This window comes from Pieris rapae, chromosome 14 (assembly GCF_905147795.1).
Source record: "Pieris rapae chromosome 14, ilPieRapa1.1, whole genome shotgun sequence".
NCBI classification, from domain to species: domain Eukaryota; kingdom Metazoa; phylum Arthropoda; class Insecta; order Lepidoptera; family Pieridae; genus Pieris; species Pieris rapae.
Window position 1 is genome coordinate 5,254,721 of NC_059522.1, and position 22,821 is coordinate 5,277,541.

The 22,821-nt window shown below is 31.6% G+C and overlaps 1 protein-coding gene across 1 annotated transcript; it reads right to left on the bottom strand.

Moving 5' to 3' along the window:
- Positions 1–3,311: 3,311 nt before the first annotated feature.
- On the bottom strand, positions 3,312–21,699 carry LOC110993018. The gene is made up of 7 exons (XM_045631014.1): positions 21,509–21,699; positions 15,206–15,405; positions 10,240–10,415; positions 9,114–9,220; positions 8,223–8,410; positions 5,764–5,876; positions 3,312–5,147 (listed from the first exon to the last, which is right to left on the bottom strand). The coding sequence occupies exons 1-7, from the start codon at positions 21,682–21,684 to the stop codon at positions 4,923–4,925; spliced, it is 1,185 nt and encodes a 394-aa protein (XP_045486970.1). The 5' UTR covers positions 21,685–21,699; the 3' UTR covers positions 3,312–4,922.
- Positions 21,700–22,821: the final 1,122 nt, after the last annotated feature.

Genomic DNA, 22,821 nt, shown 5'->3' on the forward strand with positions numbered 1-22,821 from the left:
CATGGCTTTTCATTAACAAATATTACTGATACTATACTGATACTTTATTTTCCTTAACATTATAAAGTGGCAAGATTTTACTTTCTATTTACAGAAATTACCATTTAACTGATAACAACGATTATTTTACAATTTTAAGCCTTTGATGAGTTCTTACTCATCAAGTCAAAGTAAAATTAATATAAAATTAAAATAAATACTTAAGCGAAAAAAATAATTAAAGTCGAGTCTTGCGTCAACGGCTCTTATATCTTGTGGACTGCAGACCATTTAATCAAACTTCACGGTGTATTTACAAGGCTTAAATGAAATATTCACGTAAGAATGTGAGTATTCATTTTCAAAATATAAGGCCGTTTCTCCACTGCTTCGATCTGTACGACTGTACTTATGTGCTTGTCCACTACTCCGACATTCGGTTTTTAACGATCTGGTAACTTACTAGATCGGAGCGAGATGTTTTTTCGGTCCGAAGTGATCGACAGTGATGCCAACTTGTACAATTTTATGGGAAAACAAGATGTCCTGGGGGTACATTTATATAAGGGATATTTGATTCTATTCAATTTATGTTAAACTTCGAACGCAATCAACAAACTAAACCAAATATAAACTCCAAGCCTGGCTACAACTTAAATATCGAAAAACAATAATTTAATCCGAACGAATAGTGGCTAAATAATGTAAAAAGAAAATGACGAAAAGGCAAAAAATTACTGCCAAGAAACGTTACGAAAAACTGAATTCGAAGAAAGAAAAAATAAGAATCGTTTCATTTCATTGTTATTATCATTGATATTATTAACATGTTCACATAAATACAACAGATATTTCTAACTACTTTAACGTAGTTTTAATTCATATTTGAAATTAGCTCTCAAACCATGTGTACAACAAAAACTTTAGGGGTTTTTGATCGACATTTAGGGTTATTTGTAGTTGGTCCTAGGGAACATTTTGTAGGAGTTATGTGTCCGTTTGTTTCGAGGTAAGGTTCATAAAAAATATTTCCATTTGATTTATTTACATTAATGGAATATGTGGAAAACGTCCCTTGCCTCTGGGATAAAACAATAGAAGTTTATAAGAACAAAATATTAAAACGAAACTCTAATATAATTGAACGTAGCCGGTGTCATTATATAATAAACGTAAAATTTTCTTTCATCTTTAACTAGCATTTCATGAGAAACATAAAATGTTCCTACTAGGCACCTGTTCCTCAACAGAGGATGTATCCAACAACTCTTCTTTCTTCTTTGTCTTCGAACGTATAACAATATAGCTAAAAGGTTGTTGGCGATTAACGGTAGGATTCATTGTGAAACGTAAATCCGAGGAATTTTAATAAAGCACTACGTTACGTCCGTTGCGACGGGGTCACTTATTTTTACTGATCGCTTATTGTCGTATCGGATATAGTGGAGAAGCGCAATCCGGCCTTCCGATATTATTCTCATGACTCATTCCGGCTTCCGACGCCGGACCGGAGCAGTGGAGAAAGGGTCTAAGAGTCTTTGCTCCATTTTCGGTATTGTTACCTTTGGAGTAGATTCATGGCCGTGTTGTGCTAATTGAAGATTTAAGTAGGCGCCTTGTAGATGTATGGGTGACTTCAGAGCTGGTGCTTTCCTTGCTCAAAGTATAATTATAAGGACCTGGATGACCGAGCTTTGCTCGGTATTTTTTATTTTTATAAATCGTGTTTTTTGTAAATTGTATTTAAGTACGAATTACAAACTAATAAAATGATGAAATATGAATAATATTTTTCGATCTTACCGAAAGAATAAGAAAAAAAATTGAACTGGTTTTTTTTAAGTTATTAATTTAAAGAAAAAAATCATGAGTGTCATAGAACACGAATAAAATGAAATTTTCTAGAAATGATTCCTAGCTAGATCGATTTATCGCCCCCGAAACCCCCCGTATACTAAATTTCATTAAAATCGTTGGAGCCGATTCCGAGATTCCAATTACATATATATATATATACAAGAATTGCTTGTTTATAGATATAAGATAAGTATCACAATACAAGGAGAAACTGTTGCAGGCATTGAAGGAAAATATTATTATATATTATTTAGTGAACAACAGAACCCTAATATTTAATTGAATAAACTTATTTCTTTAAAGCTCCTTTGAGGTGGTTCAATTTGTCCTTTGAAATCTGTCTTGATTTAAGTTGATTAATGACTCTACTTTTTTTTACTTTTGTGAAAGGACAGTTTGTCATTAATCATATATTTTGAATTCGTCTCCATGTTGAGCTTTTATTATAAGGATAATATGAAAGATAAATTAAAATTATTCTCAAATCACAAAACAAATTTTTCTATAACAAAACGAATTATGTTTTTAGAAAACATTTTTAAAAACTTTTGGCGCTACAGCTCGCTTTGCGTCTAATTTCTAAAGTTGCCTTTTTTTTTAATAATTTTCCTTCAGACACAAGTAACTTTTTGTACCGTAACATACCCCCTGTTAATTTTTTCTTACTATCTTTTTCTTCTACGAGCAAGGTATGAGGAATGCCTTCTCACATATAAAATAATAAAAAACTTCAGGATTGATACTCATGAAGTAGGAGATATAGATCGCCATTAATAACTTTAAAATGTATATCAAACTACCCTTCAATATGTTACACACATAAAAATCGCATAAATAAGACAGTATATTTATAAATTAAATTTTTACTTTCTTTGAACTATAACCAAACGGGAAAGCTGCTAGATGTATTAAAATAATTTTCACATATCACATTCACACCCACACAGACAACCACATACACACTCACACACAAACAATCCCTCCCATAAATCCATACAAGTTTATTTCAACTAACTTATCTAGTTGACTGTTATGTTTCGTTTTTTCTTCTTTTTTATAACTTTAAATTTGTTTGCCTACCCACATGTATTATGTATGTAATTATATATCTTCAAGAAAAGAGTGTAACAATTCTAAAAAGGCCGGCAACGCACACGGGAGCCATATCACTTAACATCAGGTGAGCCTCCTGCCCGTTTGGCCCCTGTTCTATATAAAAAAAATTGTTATCATTCAAGTATGACTTTGCTGTTGAATTAAAGCCTGATTATCCATATCTCGAGTTCTTGCCTTGTTTGGAAACCAGTCTCGCCATACCTTTTTAATTGTAATAGTATTGTTTGTTGCATATCATTATACACAGGTACACTATTCTTTGACTCTGATATGATTAATTAAATCGAAAACCAGTAATTGCGGGCATAGCATTTGCTTAGTTCAACTGTTAAAATGTAAGGTTGCTAACAAAAAGTCAATTCTATTAAACTCTTTATTTGGTGACTTTACAATAGAATAAACTATACCTAAGGTACAAAATAAGGCTATACGTAAAGTGAGGAGACTTACATTAAGGCAGTTCTTGCTTACCGTGTTGTGCACGTATTTACTCTATTTACATTTATCTTAATTATTAAATATCTAAAGGCGTATAGATTGGTCAAGTTACCAAAATATTAAAGCGTTTCATTTCAATTAAGCAGAATTTAAAAGTAGGATAAGTCGTTTGCGTGACGTGTTTTTGTGAAGCCAACAAACTAGGCCGACCAAGACGCAGTAATCTAGTTTTTTGATATTTACGCTAAGTCTACACATTTCCGGTAAATCGTCAAATACAGCAACGTAAACAATAGAGGATCAGGCATACATAGAAATCATAGCATAAAAATCACCACTTCTATGGACGGTGGACAACATAATATGCGTTGTTGCAATATAACTTGCTATTATGGACTGTTATTTTGCTAGACTTAAAGGCAAATCAAAATTCTTGGATGCTACTCTAAACTATATTAATTTTATATTATCTTATAAGTTTAAAAAATATCTTGTTATACCGTGGTTTTATCAAATAAACAAGAACAATTTTCCTTTTAAAACTTTTAAATTCAATCAATGCTATTGATATTTAAACTTCGTCCGTAAAGTAAATAAACGAAGTAAAATTTTCTTCAGAACTCTTACGGAAATTGATTAGCTTCGCTTAGGATAGAAAAAATATAAATAGCCAAATTGTAGTTTTTTATGCTGTTTATTGTACAAATTACGTTACCTTCTTAAAATCTTTGTCAGTGTAATAAATTCTTAGTTACAATTTTATTAACATGTGTATAAAGCGTCAAACCATGTCTATGTATTATAGATATTTCTATACTAAATGAGAATGTCCACGAGAATAGTATTACTCACAATCGTTATGTTCTTGTCTACCAACACTTGTTTAACCATACTTTTGGTAGGTACTCTTTATTGTGAAAACAAATGTCCTCCAAGGCAATACATAAGACAGCATATTATCGACAAGTTTACCACGCTATAAAACCGTTCACCATGATCAAAATTTAAGTTTCGTACCACGTTTTTTTAATTTTTTAATTTAGCGCCATGGATTATGGAAGAATTACATCGCAATTGGTTTTCGTAAGATTCGTTAAGGGGTTTTGTTTATCAGCTTATTGTTAACTAATTATGAAGTATATCCAATTTATATATTGATCACGTAGGTAAGCTTGTATAATCGTGACAGGTTTTTGACATATCGCATGTATAGTGAGTAGGTACACTGTAATATCTACCACAATCAGCCGCTACCATATAAGTTATGCAATTTAGTAACGCAAGTACCACAACTTTAAAAGAAAATAACATTTGTTAAAACAATTAAATTTACTGGATATAATTGTTCGAGATGGTCACCTAAAAGTTATAAATCAACAACAACAAAAAATACGCAGGCAATATGAGAAGAGTAAATTCCAATACTTTTTAAATAATTCTTCAACTGTGATACTCAATCATAATATATTAGCTAACCTGGTGACACTGTATTTACTATTAAAGAGCTACGTAACAAAACATTTCACATAAACTTAAACGATAACAGAGTGTCGATTAGTTTTTTTATCTGGCGCGTATGGTTCTAACTTGCCAGGTTCTGTGTTTAAGGCGCTATAGTCCACTGGAAAAGGCGGCTGTGGGAGGGAGTCCTTTGAAGGGACAAGTACCCACTGTCCTGGACCGTTGGGATTCTTGCCCATGAGCCAATTTATGTAACAGTGTACGAAGGTGCCGTAATCCAGAATAAGGTAGCTATTCTGAAATAAATAAGCACCGTTTAACAGTTAGTTAAATAATTAAAGTTGTCAACAATATCTGTGCTACAGAGATGGGTAAAAATTCCTGCACTTATTAATTCGACTAGAAGTAATACATAAAATAATATAGAGAAAGGTAATGACTCAGCTTAAAAAGAAATTAAACAATCTTATGAAATATTTTCTATTTAGACATTGTGATCAGATTGCGGTACGTTTCAAACGAATAAGATTTCTCATTTCGCACATTCTTAACTGCATTCAACAGTGTTGGCCTAGTGATTTCAGAGACTCTCACCTCTGAATGAAGACTGCATCATTGAACTGTTCTTTCTATTTAATTAACACTTGCTACGACGGCGCCATGCATCAAGACACAGCAGGCTGATTTAATATTTAGTATGTTTTTATAGACAAGTGGATGTCTATAAAAACATATCAAAGAAACAGATGCAATCTGATGCCAAGGCAAGGTAGCATCACTAGATTATTTATTGTAATTTATTATTAATTAACCCCGTATGTCCTTGCTTTCGGATGAAAGTCTTAATATGATTAATCCTGCAAGAATTTTGAAGGAAATATCTGTAATACGAACTAAAATTGATATACTTACACTCGTCATCCGGTCATAAGCAGTATCAATGATTTCTTCTATTCTTTTCGCTGGTAAACCAACTACTGACCGGTAAAATGATGCAAGGGCATCCTTTGTTATCTCTCCAACACCTATGGAAATATTATCTGTGAATGCGATATAATATAATAGAAGTAATTTAGACATATTAAACTGACTTTACTATATATCCCGATATGGATAGGTACATATCCATATCTCAAAATTTTAGATTTTCTAAAATAATGAATTTCATAATTCACGTATTTTACCGATTTAATATAAATAAACATCATAAGAATATGCACTTCTATTTTGAGTTTTAAAATGAATAGCATTTTATATGCCTGCCTTGCATTTGGCAGTACATCGTGTGTTTTATATTTTATTTTGTGAGCAGCTGTCGGATTTAGACTTGAAACAAAGAGGCCGAGGGAATATAATATAATAAGAGTTGTAAGAAATAGGAACGTACGAAGTAGGATTTTGGCTTGAAATTTCAATTCAATTGCCAACTCTGAAATCCCTTGAAATATCATTTGAAACGGAGATTTCAATTATTTTTCTATTCTAACATTTTGCGCTTTGTCGTTTATTAGGTTTTAGTTTTTAGGGAAGAATTTAGAATGTATATTTAAAGTTAGGTATATTTAAAGCCTTATTTCCGCCTTTACAAGCCCACTATGCGGCTGTTATTATTTTATTTTTATTTTATTGGTATCGTTACCTGCTTTCACTTCTCAGCTCTATATAGTCGAGCTATGGAACGGATAGAAAACGCCGTAGATTTCTTTAAGGATTTTATATTTTGAAGAATTTGTTTACACTAAAAAACCGGAAATTATGCACATAAATTCACTAAAACACACACACAAAAAACTGTCACTAATCACTTAATTAAAACACACTTCACACAGTACTTTATCACTTGTGTTCACTTTATTCGCACCTTTTCTTCGATTATCATTTGAAATCGCATTCGAAACTGAACTGATTGGTCGCGTCTTGAATATTCCTTCAACAAAGGGGTATAACCAGGCCTGAAAACGGGTCTCCTAAAAAGTGAGTTTTTTGAAACTGTATGAAATAATGTTTCAGCCTCCCGAAAACTAGGGTAACATTAAGTAAATTACGATTTTCTAATGTGTGATTGACCGTCTCCTGAAATGGTCATAAATCATATTTCAGCCTGCTGAAAAGTTCTCTAACTAGTGGAAAAATCTAAAAACATTAGTTATTACACAGTTGACCCGTCTTCGTAACATTATGTTATATTTATTTATAAGCAAAAACACACACATCTCTACAAAGAATATTGGATGTATCCTAAAACAGTTTCACAAAATAAAACTATATTATATACGAACATGATATCGGAATCATAATATACAATATAATATTTAGGAGTTTCGTGTTTTCGTCTTACTGTATTATAATATAAAGGTTAGTTAAAAGATTTGTTAAATTGCGTAAAAATATATCTACTGGTAAAAATCAAAGCAAAAATAAATTAACTTAGTAATATAATAAAAATAACAGCTGATGAAATAAAATTGCGTCAAATGATGCAGGTACGTAATTAATTTTGTAAATTTTTGTTTCGTTCAAGTGAAGGCTGTTAATTGTCCATCAATTTTCCCAACAATTTTTGGTTCTTATATTCACATTTTTACAATAATGAGTTTTATTACAATGAAATAAAGCCGTTATTACTATGATTGTCGATCGTAATTATCGTATTTCATTGCCTAAGGCTCCCGACAGGTACACTTACGTCAAATTAATCCTATTCATCAACCAGATTTATCAAGATCACGTAGATTTATTGAACCTTGGCTTTTTTAATCACAGTCTCCCCTCTGTTTATTTAGTTTAATATATAGGCAACAGTAGAGTAAATAAAATTTAAACCTTTTGCCATTATTTTATGTTACTGCTTGCTATTTTTTACGCATTAGTAGGTATTAGTTGAAATATTTTGTCCGTATCCTTTTTCATTACTTGTATCTTTTTCATTACTTATTATATATTAAATAATTATAGCAATCTAGCGAGGCACATTTATGACCTATTTCTTCTTCAGGCAATCTAGAGTTCTTCGTTGGTTTTCCGAGGGCATGAATTATTTGTTATGACATTGTTATTGACATTGACATTGTTATGTCATTCCCAAATGGTCCTATTTGATATATTAAGCTGGGGGAGGTCGATTCCAGTGCTTGCAGCCATGAAGAAGAGGAGTACAACAACACGTCTCCAATGAGACATCAATTCGTTTGGCACTCAACGTATGTGGGCCTTTGAATTTCCCTTTGGTATCGTTTGTCATGAGAAATAATCACTTTGAATTATTTATAACGCACTAACAGTTAGGTAATTTAGCAGAACCATATAAATTAGTTTAATTATTAATTATTTTCTATAGGAATCGCAATTTTCACGGTTTTGTTTATACGTACCTGTCCTATCAATAATGTGGAACAAAATCTTGCAGAAGTACTGCAAATATAACGGTAAATCAGCAAACTTGTTTGGTTCACTCAATAGAAGCGCCCATCTAGCCAGCCAGCCTTCAAGTGTCGTCCGTCCGGGTAACCCACCGGCTTCGGGACCACAAACGCGTCTGTAGTAGGGTAATTCAGCAAATCTAAAGGGAAAATGCCGTTAATGTCAGAAAACACGTTATTTAAATGACGTTTGATCAGACGCGGTTAAATATCTTAGGGATAATTTTACTGTCGACAATGTAATTTCATCTTGATCTGATTTGACACAAGAAATAATTTGTTAAGATCACGACCAATATCTGCAAATATTTAATATTATCTTTAAGAAAATTTTAATAAAAAAAATTTCGTAACTATTTTATCGTTTAATTTTACAATTTTTAAAATAATTAAGTTTTTTGAATTTAACTTTGGTAAAATTGAATTTTATTTCACATTCCGAACGTAATTTTCACTGTTGATATCCTCCAATCAGGTAGGTTTATACTCGAACTATTACTAAGGCTAAGGAAACTTGGTGTCACGTATAACCTTTATCTCTAATTTACCTGAAAGTGCTATTTCCGGTCGGATCACGTACTTCCTATCTTAGATTTTTTGCAAAAAGGTTTTATATAATGAGAATAAATTGTACTCTTTTTCTACGTATAAGTATATAACCAAACCAAATATAGTACATATTAGTTATATTACATACATTACATTTCTTCATTATTCAGTAAAAATAAATATTAAAATTAATGCTTTGAAGAAGATCCTTAAGCTAATTGTATAAATAAATACTAAACAATTGAAAACAATGAGAAGTTACAACGCAAACAAAAGTTGTACCAGTCAACTCACTTGTTGGGCAATGGGTCGAGGAAATGTTCGATGAATTCTCTCTTCACTTCCAGGAGTATGTGAAACTCCGATGAGTTGGGCGACCAGTCCGCAAAATGGGCCAGCTTCTGTAAATTTCATTTAATTGTCCCTATTTCTTCACCGAGTGCTATAAACTTTTATTCCTACATTTGTTAAGTCATTGTTATGGTTATTTTTATTTAACCACGCCGAGCAGGCGTCAGCGTAAATTAAGGTTTTATGAAGTTTAAAAAGTTTTACATATGTAAACAAAAAAGAATTGTAAAATGTGCTTTTAAAATGTAGACGCTATATAATTGGAGTTAAGACTTAAACTAACTCAATTCAAACATATTTATTCGTTATTTCAATATTTTATCATATTACCTTTTTCTATAAAGTAGAGATAATATTGTTATAAAATTAACAATGCCTGTATTCACTGATGGCATGAACCAAACATGAAAACTATTAAGTTCGATAGCTTAAAATATTAGATTATGGCGTCATAAACTATAATTTCCCGTGGGAAATAAGTGGAGTAAAAAGTAACAAAGGTTCTGTGGAACTATTTCAAATGCATATACACATATTCCTATATGTCATATTTTTATGACTCAATAACTTAGGTTAATGGAGCGGATCCAATGTCATATATCAATGAGTTAGCTTATTATATATGACATTGGATATAATATTAGCTTAAAAATATGAAGTTCTTTATGGTAGCTATAGCCTGATGACCTGGAGTCTAAATTAAGGTATATTTATTAGAAAAACGTTAGTTTGTAATTTTTAAAAAACCTAATTACTTCTACTATTATTATTGATGCTCAACTTTGCTAGATTGTTATATTGTAAATAAATCGAATGTCGTATTTGCCTTAGTTCATACATGCTATATCCTTATGTGAATATCGGCGATGTATATTGAATATAGTACGTTCTTAAAACTCCTAAGGTTCATGCAACAAGTCATAATTAGGATTTAATGAAAAAAAAAGATTGCCAAGCCATATACTCGTATTCTAAAACAACATTAATAGACATTCCAAATTTAAAAATTATACATGATGAAAGAAAATATACATTTTTGTTTGGCAAGAAAGACTTAATTGGGTTATACCTCAAAAAATGTATCAAAATCTTGGTCACAGATGACGTCATCTCTGTCATGGTCCAGAAGTTCAGTGAAGAAAAGTGTCATCTTTTCATTTTGTACAGTGCTAAGCTGGGCTAAAGGCTGTTCTTCCTCTAAATCCAGGCATTCCAAGTCTTCGCTACAACGATTTACCCAGGTTGCTGTTGAGATAAAATGATTAAATTAACTTACACGACGGGTGATGGGTAGCAAAAAAGATAGCAAAAACAAAGCATTAAGTCGATAGACGCTACAAGCCTAAACGCACATTACAACGTGTCGGTATTTTTCAAGAAACAAATTTTGATACGTCTTCGCGTTTCGAACAATTCTCGATCTTATGTAAATGTGTTAAAGCCTAATCTTCGCTGTAACTTAAGTAATTCTAACCACTTTGCATACTCTAACAAACACATTACACTGTCGTGATTAAACGACATAATCGTGTTCCTTATCACCAATTCACTGCGACTTACTAATTACATGAGCTTAAATTACAGCGTGAATATTATTTTATTAATCTGCTCGGTTTGTATGATATAATTTTCAGTTTATACTTAAAAGAGACAATGTATAATTAAAAGTGAAATATTGCCACGTATCGATTGATTGTGATTGCTCAGTATTTGCCCAAGAACAGATACGCGACACGATCCGTATTTTTTTACATTCGCTTAGTTATTAGTAGGATTATGTTGGAAGAATTATATTGTCTATTACTCTTTTTATCCTATAAGTTAAGTGCACTGAAGATCACCATTTTGGCACGCATTATTTAAAGTTCCATGAATCTTGTTTATTCACGTAGATATTGTGTTAGTGAGTTTTTCTCTCTAAGTAAACAGTATATTACGATAAGTTTTCTTGAGCAGTGTTGGCCTAGTGGCTTCAGCGTGCGACTGTCATACCCTGAGCTAGTAGGTTCGATCCCCGGCTGTGCACCAATGGACTTTCTTTCCATGTGCACACTTTCGCTGAACGGTGAAGGAAAACATCGTTAGGAAACTGACATGTCTTAGACCCAAAATCTAACTTGCCAATTAGATTGAAAAATAATCACGAAACAGATTCAGAAATCTGAGGCCCAGACCTAATGAGATTGTAGCGGCAATGATTTATTTTTTATTTAAATTTCCTTCTTAACTAATGGTAATTCCGTACTATACCAATGGGCAGACAAGCAGTTAATATGTTGTTTAATACTAACACATATACATAAGGTAAATACATTCATACTGAAAGTTCGTTAACTACATTTAGATTTAAAAAATGATAAGAAAGATGTAATCCAGATTATTAAGTAAATTCTTCAATTAAAGATATACGAAGACCCATCCTACATTTATTCCAAACCACGTAAAATACACGTTTGCAGGCATCCACTAGAAAAAAGCCCATAAACACTAATATCAACTGAACTCACTGAAAAAGATCACAGTAATATCTCTTTTCATTGCAACACAAATTGCAGAAAATGCAGAACAGGACGATTACCTTCTTTGATTAGACCGATTTATTTTGTATGAATAATTATATATTGAGTTATTGTTAACAATTAAGACTGGTGCTCAGTAATTACGAGACAATTAAAATTAATTATTTTCATTTGTATTTACAGAACAAATAAATAAATCGATCGAATGATGCGTTTATTGTTTTTAGCAATAAATTAATCCGGCTGATAAAGGCATTTCATGAACGATTCATGATTTTTTTAATTGATTTGATTATGAATGTTTGAGTGAATCAATTGTAGAATTTAATAATGTTACTACAATTCAAACAATAGGTACTAAGGCTCCCGGTAGCAAATTGCACCCTATCTGAATTTACAAGGATAGCCATATTCATATTTTTTCTATAAATATGTTTTAGTTTGGCTATAGGTTTTCTCATTTGGTTTGATGTTTATTTGCATTAGTATTCGTTACATACACCATTTGCATCGTATCAAACCGTGCCTTAAAATCACTGAAGACTTTTTAACTTATTTAGGGTTTTGAAATTTAATTACTGCTATCGACAGGCGTGCTAGCAATAGATAACGATGTTTTTATATTTGAAACGCTTTAAAAATCATTGCCCCGTGTCGTATTTTACTTGACAAACTGCAGCGAATACTAAAGTTTCAAATTTTCATAGTAAAATGAAGAGCTTTTCTTTCTCGTCTCAAAGAAACCGCTGGCTTCTTCTTGAGTCCTTTGACTTGGTTTAATATTACAGAATAATATCATATTATATTTGGTGCGCTTTTGTTTAAAGTTAATACAGTATGAAACTAATATTATATACATTTTCTAAGGTTTGTTAAAGAAGTAATATTATATGTATACTCAAATTGCTTGATAATTGACGTAATTATTTATTATCAATTGCCGCTTCAATCGCCTTTTATTTAGCTCATGGATACATATATAAAAAATATGGCGATATTGTCAATACTTTATGTAAAAATCCTGATATTCTACTAATTTATAAGTGGAATTTAAGGAAAAACTTTTAAGATCTTTTCGGGATGCAATGATAATGCAAAAGAGGGATTGTCGAAATACTTCAGCCTATCCACGATTTTAGCGAAAGTTAAAAAAATTATCGAATGTCAAATCTTTAGATTTTACTATATAGTTTACGTTCTACATTGAAAATCATTTAGCTTAACAGTACAAATGTATAGGATAAGAATGAGGATAGGGATATAATCGCATGCTAACAATTTCAAAAAATAACTGACGATTCGAGTTCCCGTGTATTGTAATAAATCTAGCGATTCGGACAGTTTTCAATAAAGTCAGTTTTTGTACCGGTGCGTTTGATGTGTATTTAATCTTTATATGGGTCGAAAAATCAACGATAAAAAATGTTATTTCAATCATAGTGAAAACCATGTTTTTTTTAAATAGGGGCGGGGCGTACGGGCAGGAGGTTCACTTGATGTTAAGTGACCAGAGGGCTTGCGAGTGCGTTGCCAGCCTTTAAAGAAACTTATATAACTTTACTAATAATACCTCTAAACTTTATAAAGAAATATGTTATTGTAGTAATTTTATATTACAGAGTTAAAATTACTTAATGTTTAGTCTTAAATATAAACAGTGACATTATGTAATCATTGATATTTAATTAAACATGAATTTGGATAAATTATAAATTGGTCGTTAGTATGATTAATAACATTTAAATTAAGTTGTTTTTATTAATATATGAACAGAAATTAAATTCACTTATTTGTTAACGTTATATATCCAGCAGATTCCGTGTCAGTCGCAAGAAATTACAACCCGTAATACGAAGAACACGACAGAATAATACTACTAAGGTAGAATGGCGACGAGACAAAATTTTCGTATTGTGGCAGTGATTTAGTAGGGCGGGATAGACATTTATAGTGAGTCCCATACTTTTTTCGAAAGCTTTTCCTTCTTTCACATAAAGGGTTAATATACACTTATATTCATGAATTGTTTATGAAGATATTTAAAAAAAAACATAAAACGAAATGTAGCAATAATAGTAATTTTCATTCTATCACATCCACAACGTTCAGAAAATAGCTTCGAATAAAAGAGATCGATCAAACGAAGATCGATTAATATTTCATGAATGGAAATACAAACGAATCAAACGTTAGATGGATTTAAATATTTCTCTATTCACATCCGATTTGAGTAGAATGAAGCACAGCTCTTCATAATAATTTACAGCCATTAACAACGCATTACCAACTGTTAATTTCTAACTATGTCCGCGCAATTCAGTATTATTAATGTTTTGTCGCTAATTTTATGTCAATAACTATTGTCCATGTAGAGGTTTAACACATTTACTTACTGTCACAACAAAATTTGAGTTTTTTGGTAATTTTCTGTGTTCAAGAAGTATTTACAAAAAATACATTATTGTTTAACATGTACAATATATGACAAGACGTAAGATTTTAATACTAGCAACAACAGCTGATTCATAGAAATTTTATCAACATATTTTTTTAATTTCACAGTTACATTATAAATGTATCAAATTACTCAACCTTCAAACACTGCTGGAAAGTATTATAACTAAAAATCAATAATTTTAACGTTTGTAAATCTTCGTTTTAGATGTCTTTCTAGGCTTGATTCTCGTTTGAGTGTCCTGCATTAATAGGTTTCTTGCCATCATATTTTTGAATTTATAAAACCCTTTCTCTTTTATATTGGACCTTCTCGTTTTGCGTATTTGATCAGATATCTTTTTGGTTTGTACGATTTTCTTTGACATAGTTATTGTAAATGAATTCGTAATCAACATTGAAGCTAAGCCAACGTGATTGTAGTTTCTGTGTCAAGAATAAATAGAACGAACCTACTTTTATTACGTAAGTTTTTATTCAAAAGTATTAAATACAATGCATATGAGTCTGATGAATATTTTAATTTGACATTGACAGAAGAATTAATTAATTAAATTCTATTGAATCAGCGTAATAAAAATGGAAAAAAATAGTATAAAAAGTTATTAAAGGTAAATATTACGATACATAGATATTCGTAGCCTTCGTAGCATATGTGCGGGGAAGCCTCTACAAGGCTACGAATCCCCATTAAATTCCCTATGGATAGGCATCGCCGCCCGATATCAGATATCTTTAAACATATTGTGTTACGTATATTTTATGTAGGAAAAGGCAGAATCTGGCTTATTTTAATGTAAACCCGTCCAAATAAGTCATAGTATATGCAAGACTTTTTTTTCTTATAAATAGTTCACTTAGTATGACCAAAACCCCCAATATATAATATAATATAAATACTAATACTATCAATATTTTAAAACTATAATATAAACTAAGCTATTTGATTCTCTTCACACTCACACATTATTTGTGGTTTATAATATTTTTGTAGTAAAACAATTATTGGCAATTATTATTAATTATGGCAAAACTATGTAGTGTAAAAGTATAAATACCTACTCCAAACGTGCACACTCCATCCGTGCTTTTCTTCCTCGCTGCGACCGGGCTCCGACATCTGTGCAGCCTCACCTTCCGGTAACGTCTTCCAACGCTTCAGCAGTTCTTTCGTTTTATCTTTTGTTTTATCGCAAGCTTGTTTCCAATTAGTGAAGTATTTGCGGGGAACTTTCGGGCTTAGCGATGATCTGGAATCCTGTCTGTAATAAAGTGAAAATATGAAAATACTAAAGAATATTTATGTACTATACTATTCAGTTTTATGTACTATGCAAATACAGCGAGGTTCTAAAAGTTTTTTTCTTTGCCAGGGAACAGTGAATTCAAAAGAAAAATTTCTTTCTTCATTTTTGAGTGATAAAACTTTGAATTTTTTATTAATGGAGTAAAGATATTAGAATATTTTCTTTTAGTGTAAAAACCTCGTTGATCGTAGGCTATTATTATCTATTGCGTTGCAAATATCAGGTAATTCAGCTACTAATTAATTTCTATTTATGAAAAGGGAAGTGAAAAGACAGCTGTATTTGAAAAGCCTTTGTACATTTAGCAGCGTACATACGTACTATATAATCTGTGGATAACGCTACTAAACAATACAGTCATTGTACAAAATAAAATGATTTACGAGAATTTGTTTAGTCTTAATGAAACAATTATTTTAATGAAAACCATCTGATACCCTTAAAGGATACTGTTTATCACCGATTTGATAGAATCTCATCGTAAATTTTTAAGTTTTTTAGAGAAGATTAAAAAAAAGTAGAAGATTAAAGTAAAGTTTAAGTATTGACAGTTACCAAGTGCAAATCAGACAGTCGTCGCTTAAATACTGTTTTTATATCACCTTCAATAAGGGCAATTTGAGTATGGATGATTATGTACATACATCACAGCTCAGAGAACATCAACATATAAAAAAGGTCAAAAGTCGTATGATAAATTGTTGGACTAGAAATTCATCAGCCTATCGATTCTTCTATTAGTTAGTGGGCGCTCCCATACAAACAATTCGCAACCGAATGGAATTCACTTCGACGGAATTTGAGTACCCTCAGTATTCAGATGGAACGAATGCTAATAAAAATGATAAGAAGTAAAATTATTTGTATATAACATTTGAAGATACCCAATAATAGAAAAATCTTTGGTTTATTCTTCTCAAAGAATAGTTTACTTAATACGCATTATCGATTGAATTAAAGTAAAATATAAAGGTTTGGAAACGCAATAAGATCCTTACACTATATCATCTACGATAATGTTTGTTTATAAAATTAATAAGAAAATTTGTAATTTGTTTCCGGGTCGGATCGCTATTTGAGACGATTACTGTAGACATACATATCAATATTTTCTTCTTACGATAAATGCATGATCGATAGTGTGAATTAGTAAATATTACGTATTTAATATTTTTTTATTAATTTAATACTAATTAATATACTAATAACTAACTAATAATATATTACCCAATATTGTATGTTTACATAAAATTACAAGCATATTTATATATCTCTAGAGCATTCATTTGGGAGTTTAAGTTTTTTGTCGATAACATATTCGTTGCTCCAGTAGTTAGAATATTCTGTTATCGTCATAAAAAACGTCTTCATGACCGTGGCAGACACAACAGTTAAATAACAAAAAATAGTGCACTTTTTTATAAATCCAGTATTAGACTCGAGGCCCATATTGTAATATAATTCGACAATAACTCTAAAAAAATACTCTTTAATTGTATGTTAAGTCATAAATATATATAATATTTATAGGATTAGGAGTTTTAAGAAAAAAACATTCATATGCTTCACTTTCTACGTGGGTGACACTGAAAATATTTAGAACTGGCCAGTTAGAAACATTGCTAATGAAAACTTTTTTTAATTTAGAACTCTTTGGTAGCCTAATATAGTTTTTGCATTCATTTGTCATTTGTTTTTGTGAATTGACGGCAAATCTAAAACTCTTGTTACACGTGAAAATGAACTTACAAGAGAAAATTGTTCGGTCAATGATTTATTATGACTTTAGGTGTAGGCTTGCTCAACACTTGCTATGATAGCTTTTCTTAATGAAGCCCCATGTTGTGCTACTATTTACAATGTTAGATTAGTTCAACGGCGGTGAGTCAAATGCTGTATTTGACATCGTCACAGGTGTGAACCAAAAGAAAATCTGCTCAGTGGGGACAGTCTAAGCGCTAAGTATTGCTCCCGTAAATATCATAAACTAAAATTACTTACTTTAGTGAAACGAATAGTTTTTATTGATAATTATTTAATTTATGCCCACTTTACTTAAAAGCACTTTGCACCAACTCTTGATTATTTATGCACGAAACACAAACGTTCGTTTTATATATCTGTTTGTTAGTGACGAGTATTTGTGTATGCGATAATATTATCTGTAAGCAAAATTTAAATGATTAGAACGTAGTGACGTGTCTACACACCCACCTTGGCGTGCTACACATATGTACAATTAGGGCATTTAGTATGTAATATTTTTTTTATAAAATATAAGAGGGTATAAACATTTGTTTTTAATATTAAACAAGGTGTTAAAAATACAGTTTGAGAAATATAAAAAAAAAACATTTTTATATACCTTGGTATTTGTTCTGCATTTATGATTTTTTAAAATTAGATCACATTTTGGGTGTGTAAATATAGTATAAAGCCTTAATTAAGTTACGTTAGTTGTTACCTTAAGTTAGTTGTTTTCTTAATTTATATAGTACATTATTGATCGTCTCATGTACAATTTAGAATATAAGTTATATATGTTTGGTAAAGTTAAGCACTCCTTAGAGTACATAGACGGAATCTAGGACTCTCTAGGGAGTGCTTATTTCAGAATTTGAGTAATGTAGGTAAACGCTCTACTTTATATCTAAAGCTAAAGAAAAGGTTTTAAACAGGTAGAAATATAGATAAACGGGAGCATTAGTATTGTCTTTTATTTACATAACTTTTACACATTTAAAGAAAAACACTTTTTTAACGGATTATAGATATGTATTATTATATTTAAACTTATAATTATTTTTACATAATTTTAAATTTAAACCGACGTTTCGCGTGCTTTACAGCGTGCGTGGTCACGGTGACTGAAGACAAAGGTGTTAAATGTCAAAAAGTATTACAGCTGCAGAAAATGTTGTGTTATCTGTATTTATTTCCCCGGAGTTGGTATCGACTAAAAGATGTAGGGTTTTTGCAGAAATTGCTCACGGTGTCCTCCATTTTCGCGGGTTGTTTATTTTGAGATTTTAATTTGGATATTATTGGATCCCAGGTGTTTGATAATTTTAGGCCGTCCTCTCTATTGAAATTGGCGTGTTTTTTGATTTCAATGGCTTCGCGTACCAATCTTGGGAAGAATCTTTTTTCTTTCGCAAGTACTTTCGGTTGGTCAAAGCGTATGTAGTGATTAGGCCTATCTAGTGTGTGTTCACAGACTGCTGATTTTGTGTGTCGTCTATGTCTTATGTCCGCGATGTGTTCCTTGAGTCTGCTGGACATATTGCGTTTAGTTTGCCCTATGTAAGACAGGCCACAGTCGCAATCCAGTTTGTATATACCTGCATCTTGCAATGGGGTGTTACTTTTGATTGGTCTTAGGAATTGCTGAATCTTCTTGTGCGGCTTGAAAATTGTATTAATGGAAGCTCGTTTTAGGACCCGGCTAATTCTATCTGTAACTCCCTTCACATATGGCAGGTAAGCTGGCTGGCGAGGAACTGTTTGTGTCTTGTTTTTGTTTCTGTGATGCAGCCGGGGGATACGCAACTTGTTTCGGTGTAGCACCTGTTTGACATGCTGTAGTTCCTCCTTGAGGTGGGCCGCATCACAAAGACGTTGGGCTCTCTGAAACAAACATTTACCGACAGAGAGCAGTTGTGACGGGTGGTGGTGGGATTCACCATTGAGGTACCTATCTGTGTGGGTTGCCTTTCTGTGTATTGTGTGACCTAGTGTGCCATCTGCTTTGCGTATAATTAAAATGTCCAAAAAGGGCAGACAGTTGTTGTTTTCTTTTTCAACAGTAAATTTAATGTTCTTGTGTATTGAATTTAAATGCGTTAGAAATGTAGATATTTTGTCATTGGGGAGTACTACAAATGTGTCATCGACATATCTCTTGTACAGTCTAGGTTTAACCGGGGCATTGGCCAAAGCTCTCTCCTCAAAGTCCTCCATGAAGATGTCAGCGACTATAGGTGACACCGGAGAACCCATGGCTACTCCATCAACCTGCACATAGAACTCATCTTTCCACATTAAGTACCCTATGCCAATTTCAATAGAGAGGACGGCCTAAAATTATCAAACACCTGGGATCCAATAATATCCAAATTAAAATCTCAAAATAAACAACCCGCGAAAATGGAGGACACCGTGAGCAATTTCTGCAAAAACCCTACATCTTTTAGTCGATACCAACTCCGGGGAAATAAATACAGATAACACAACATTTTCTGCAGCTGTAATACTTTTTGACATTTAACACCTTTGTCTTCAGTCACCGTGACCACGCACGCTGTAAAGCACGCGAAACGTCGGTTTAAATTTAAAATTATGTAAAAATAATTATAAGTTTAAATATAATAATACATATCTATAATCCGTTAAAAAAGTGTTTTTCTTTAAACGGGAGCATTACTGAAAAACGTAGATATCGAATTATCTAAATTTCCAGCGAAGCAACAATGTTTTTGAGTTGGTAAGCATACACAACTCGGCAATAAAATATGGAGCACGGAGCAGTGTTGGCCTAGTGGCTTCAGCGTATGACTCTCATACTTGAGTTCGAAGGTTGAAATTCCAGCTACAAAAAAGGTATATATTCGATAGCTAGTATTTGAAGTGTACCAATGAATTTAAATATACTATTTATCTTTCTTTCCCTATAATTGCGAATAATATGTATTGTAAATATGATTTAATATGTTAATATGACGTTGGCTTAGAAATAATATTTGAACGACATATTTACAACACAATTCTTTTACGACATTAAATACCTATGTAACATACCTTATATTTATGTTAGTCACATCTCACAAAAAAGTTTCTATACATCGCTCAACCACGTAAGTATAAATATCTTTTTAGTAACATTGATTCGTTGCTATTAAATATACCTACTTACTTCTCTTATAAACAAAACGCGTAAATATTAATAATAATCCAGATACGTGTCCTGTGTTCGTTTTCGATTCTATGATCATTTCATTATAGTCTAGTAGATCAGGCTTCGGTGATAAATCGTCCATTATTAAGTCTAAGGCATGCATTTCACCGTATGATTAATTGTTGATATTTTAGCTGTTTTATTTATATCATATGGATGGAAATCGAGTCAGTAATATAGTCGATATAAAATATTTTATACAGAGTTTTTTTTTTCAAAAATAAAATAATTAGATGTGTGTAAGTTCTCTTCACTTATCTTATTTTGTTTTTGTTTTGAAAATACTTATCTTTTTTAAAGGTCTCATCAATAACACGATAAAAATGTCACTTCATATCAGTGTAATAATTTAATTCCAGTTTTTGATAAAATATTTGTATGCATAATTTAGTATTAGATTTCTAATCTATAAAGAAAATTCAGTACACCCTCTGTCTTCAAGAGTCGTTTATTAAATCAAATACTGACTGTGTTTAAATCCAGCCAATACGTTGGCAAAACACGTCTACATATTACTATAGACTGAAGATATTTAAGATATTAAAAGGAATATAAATTATATAATAAATAATAATAATAAAGCCCATTTAATTTCCAATCATGACAAAAAATGATATCATACAGATTTTTTACATTTTATACATTATTTTATTTATCTTGTTATCCTATATCTTTGCTACCTTCGCTTTTTCCAACTGACTCTGTCTATGCCTTTCTGCTATGGTTCTAACAGGAAGCGAATGGAGAAAGTAAGTTGAAGGGACTTATATCTACTTAAAAATCTACTTGGGGTTTTTAAGTCTGGCGTTAATTTAATAAAGATTTGTTTGTGATTTACACTGTTGTATTTTTATAAATCAATAACCGTCGTCGTTACTTTTATCTTGTTTTATGTTATATTATAAGCAGTCATTGCAAACAAATAAATATTTAATTTCTGAGTTAATAGTCGTAAAATTGTAGCAGAAATAAATATTCTAATTCCTCTGATATCTGAAAACCTTCCTCCCACTACACATCTTATCATTTTACTGGCCGAGACTTATTTTGATGATTTAACGTTTATGTTCATATAATATCAGTACATTTTTATAACTAATCTACCTGTCTATGGTGCCCTTAGAACTTTCGCTGGACCGTGACAAGCGTCGTTGCCTATCATCACTGAGTGATTTCTCCGGCGGCAACTTCAACTCCTTCTCCGACCTTCCAGCCCGGCCTTCCTCCTTAATCTTCACGGGCGACACGCTGCCCGGCTTATCATGTCGTTTCATCTCCATATTTCAGTGTATGACCACATCGTTGCTATCCTGAAATAAAATTCTCATTTAACAAAGTATATTTAAAAAGGCAATCAGTAATTGCTGATAATGTTTAGCTAAAAATATTGCTTCGCAGGGAATCGAAACCAATTCATTGCAATGTAATAAACTGTTGCCCATCAGTCATAGTGAGAAATTTAATTTATTCTTATGAATGTTGACGAATTTAAAGATAAAACTAACGTTTTATATGCTGTTGCTAAACTAACCCCACATATATCTGATTTACAATATTGTGTAATATTGGTTGTAATGCTCCTCTACACAGACCCCTATCGGCTTAGAACGACGCTCTAAGTACATGCAAAGCAGATCTATTCTATGACAGTCTCCATGTATTCTGGCGTAAGATGCTGCAGCCACTGTTGATCCGTGACCAGTGACAATTACAAAGAAGAAATGTCTTCGTTATTATTATTCTTATAGATATATTTTTTAATCTACTTTGTTTTTTTCGTTTAAGTTATATTCTTTTTTTCATTGTAATGTGCTCCTATAAATGTTGTGCACGGTTGTTATTGATGTACATGCATGTATCTTGTTTCTATATGTCATGTGTTTTCTGTTAATGTTTGTATGTAATTCGTTAGTGTGCCTTTTGAAATAAAATAAAAATAATTGACAATATTCATCCAACTAAAAAATAATACCACTATAAAAATAATTGACAAAATTTTTAAGTCTAAGTGACTCTTAAGATGCTGGAGATATGGGATGAACTACATCCCACTATATACCCTCACCCGTGATTGTATGCCAAGGATGATCTGTAGTCAAACCACTAGGCAAATTTTCCATTAAAACAGTTGTAACAAACTACTTAGATATAAATTTATATTTTTCATATGTAAACTTAATACAATGTTTCATGAATTTATAACGAAATTGTTTACAAAGTATTTCGGCGAGGTTCGACGCTGATACGATTTTTTTTGGAATTAATCTGATTTTAATTAGCAAAGTTTTCAATTGATACGAAGTTTTAAGGTGAACTTCGACACGATTGATGCTTATTGTTTTATAATTTGATTATTTGGTAGTTTACAGTTTACATATTTAAGGTAAATTATATTTAATATTCACTTATCTATACTA

Bases quoted from the DNA above. Each gene is read 5' to 3' on its own strand.
- LOC110993018 (XM_045631014.1), bottom strand. From the start codon at position 21,684: ATGGAGATGAAACGACATGATAAGCCGGGCAGCGTGTCGCCCGTGAAG. The intron at 15,406-21,508 runs GTAGATTAGTTA...ACTTTATTACAG, and splicing joins TCTAAGGGCACCATAGACAG to ACAGGATTCCAGATCATCGC. The intron at 9,221-10,239 runs GTATAACCCAAT...TGAAATTTACAG, and splicing joins ATTTTGATACATTTTTTGAG to AAGCTGGCCCATTTTGCGGA.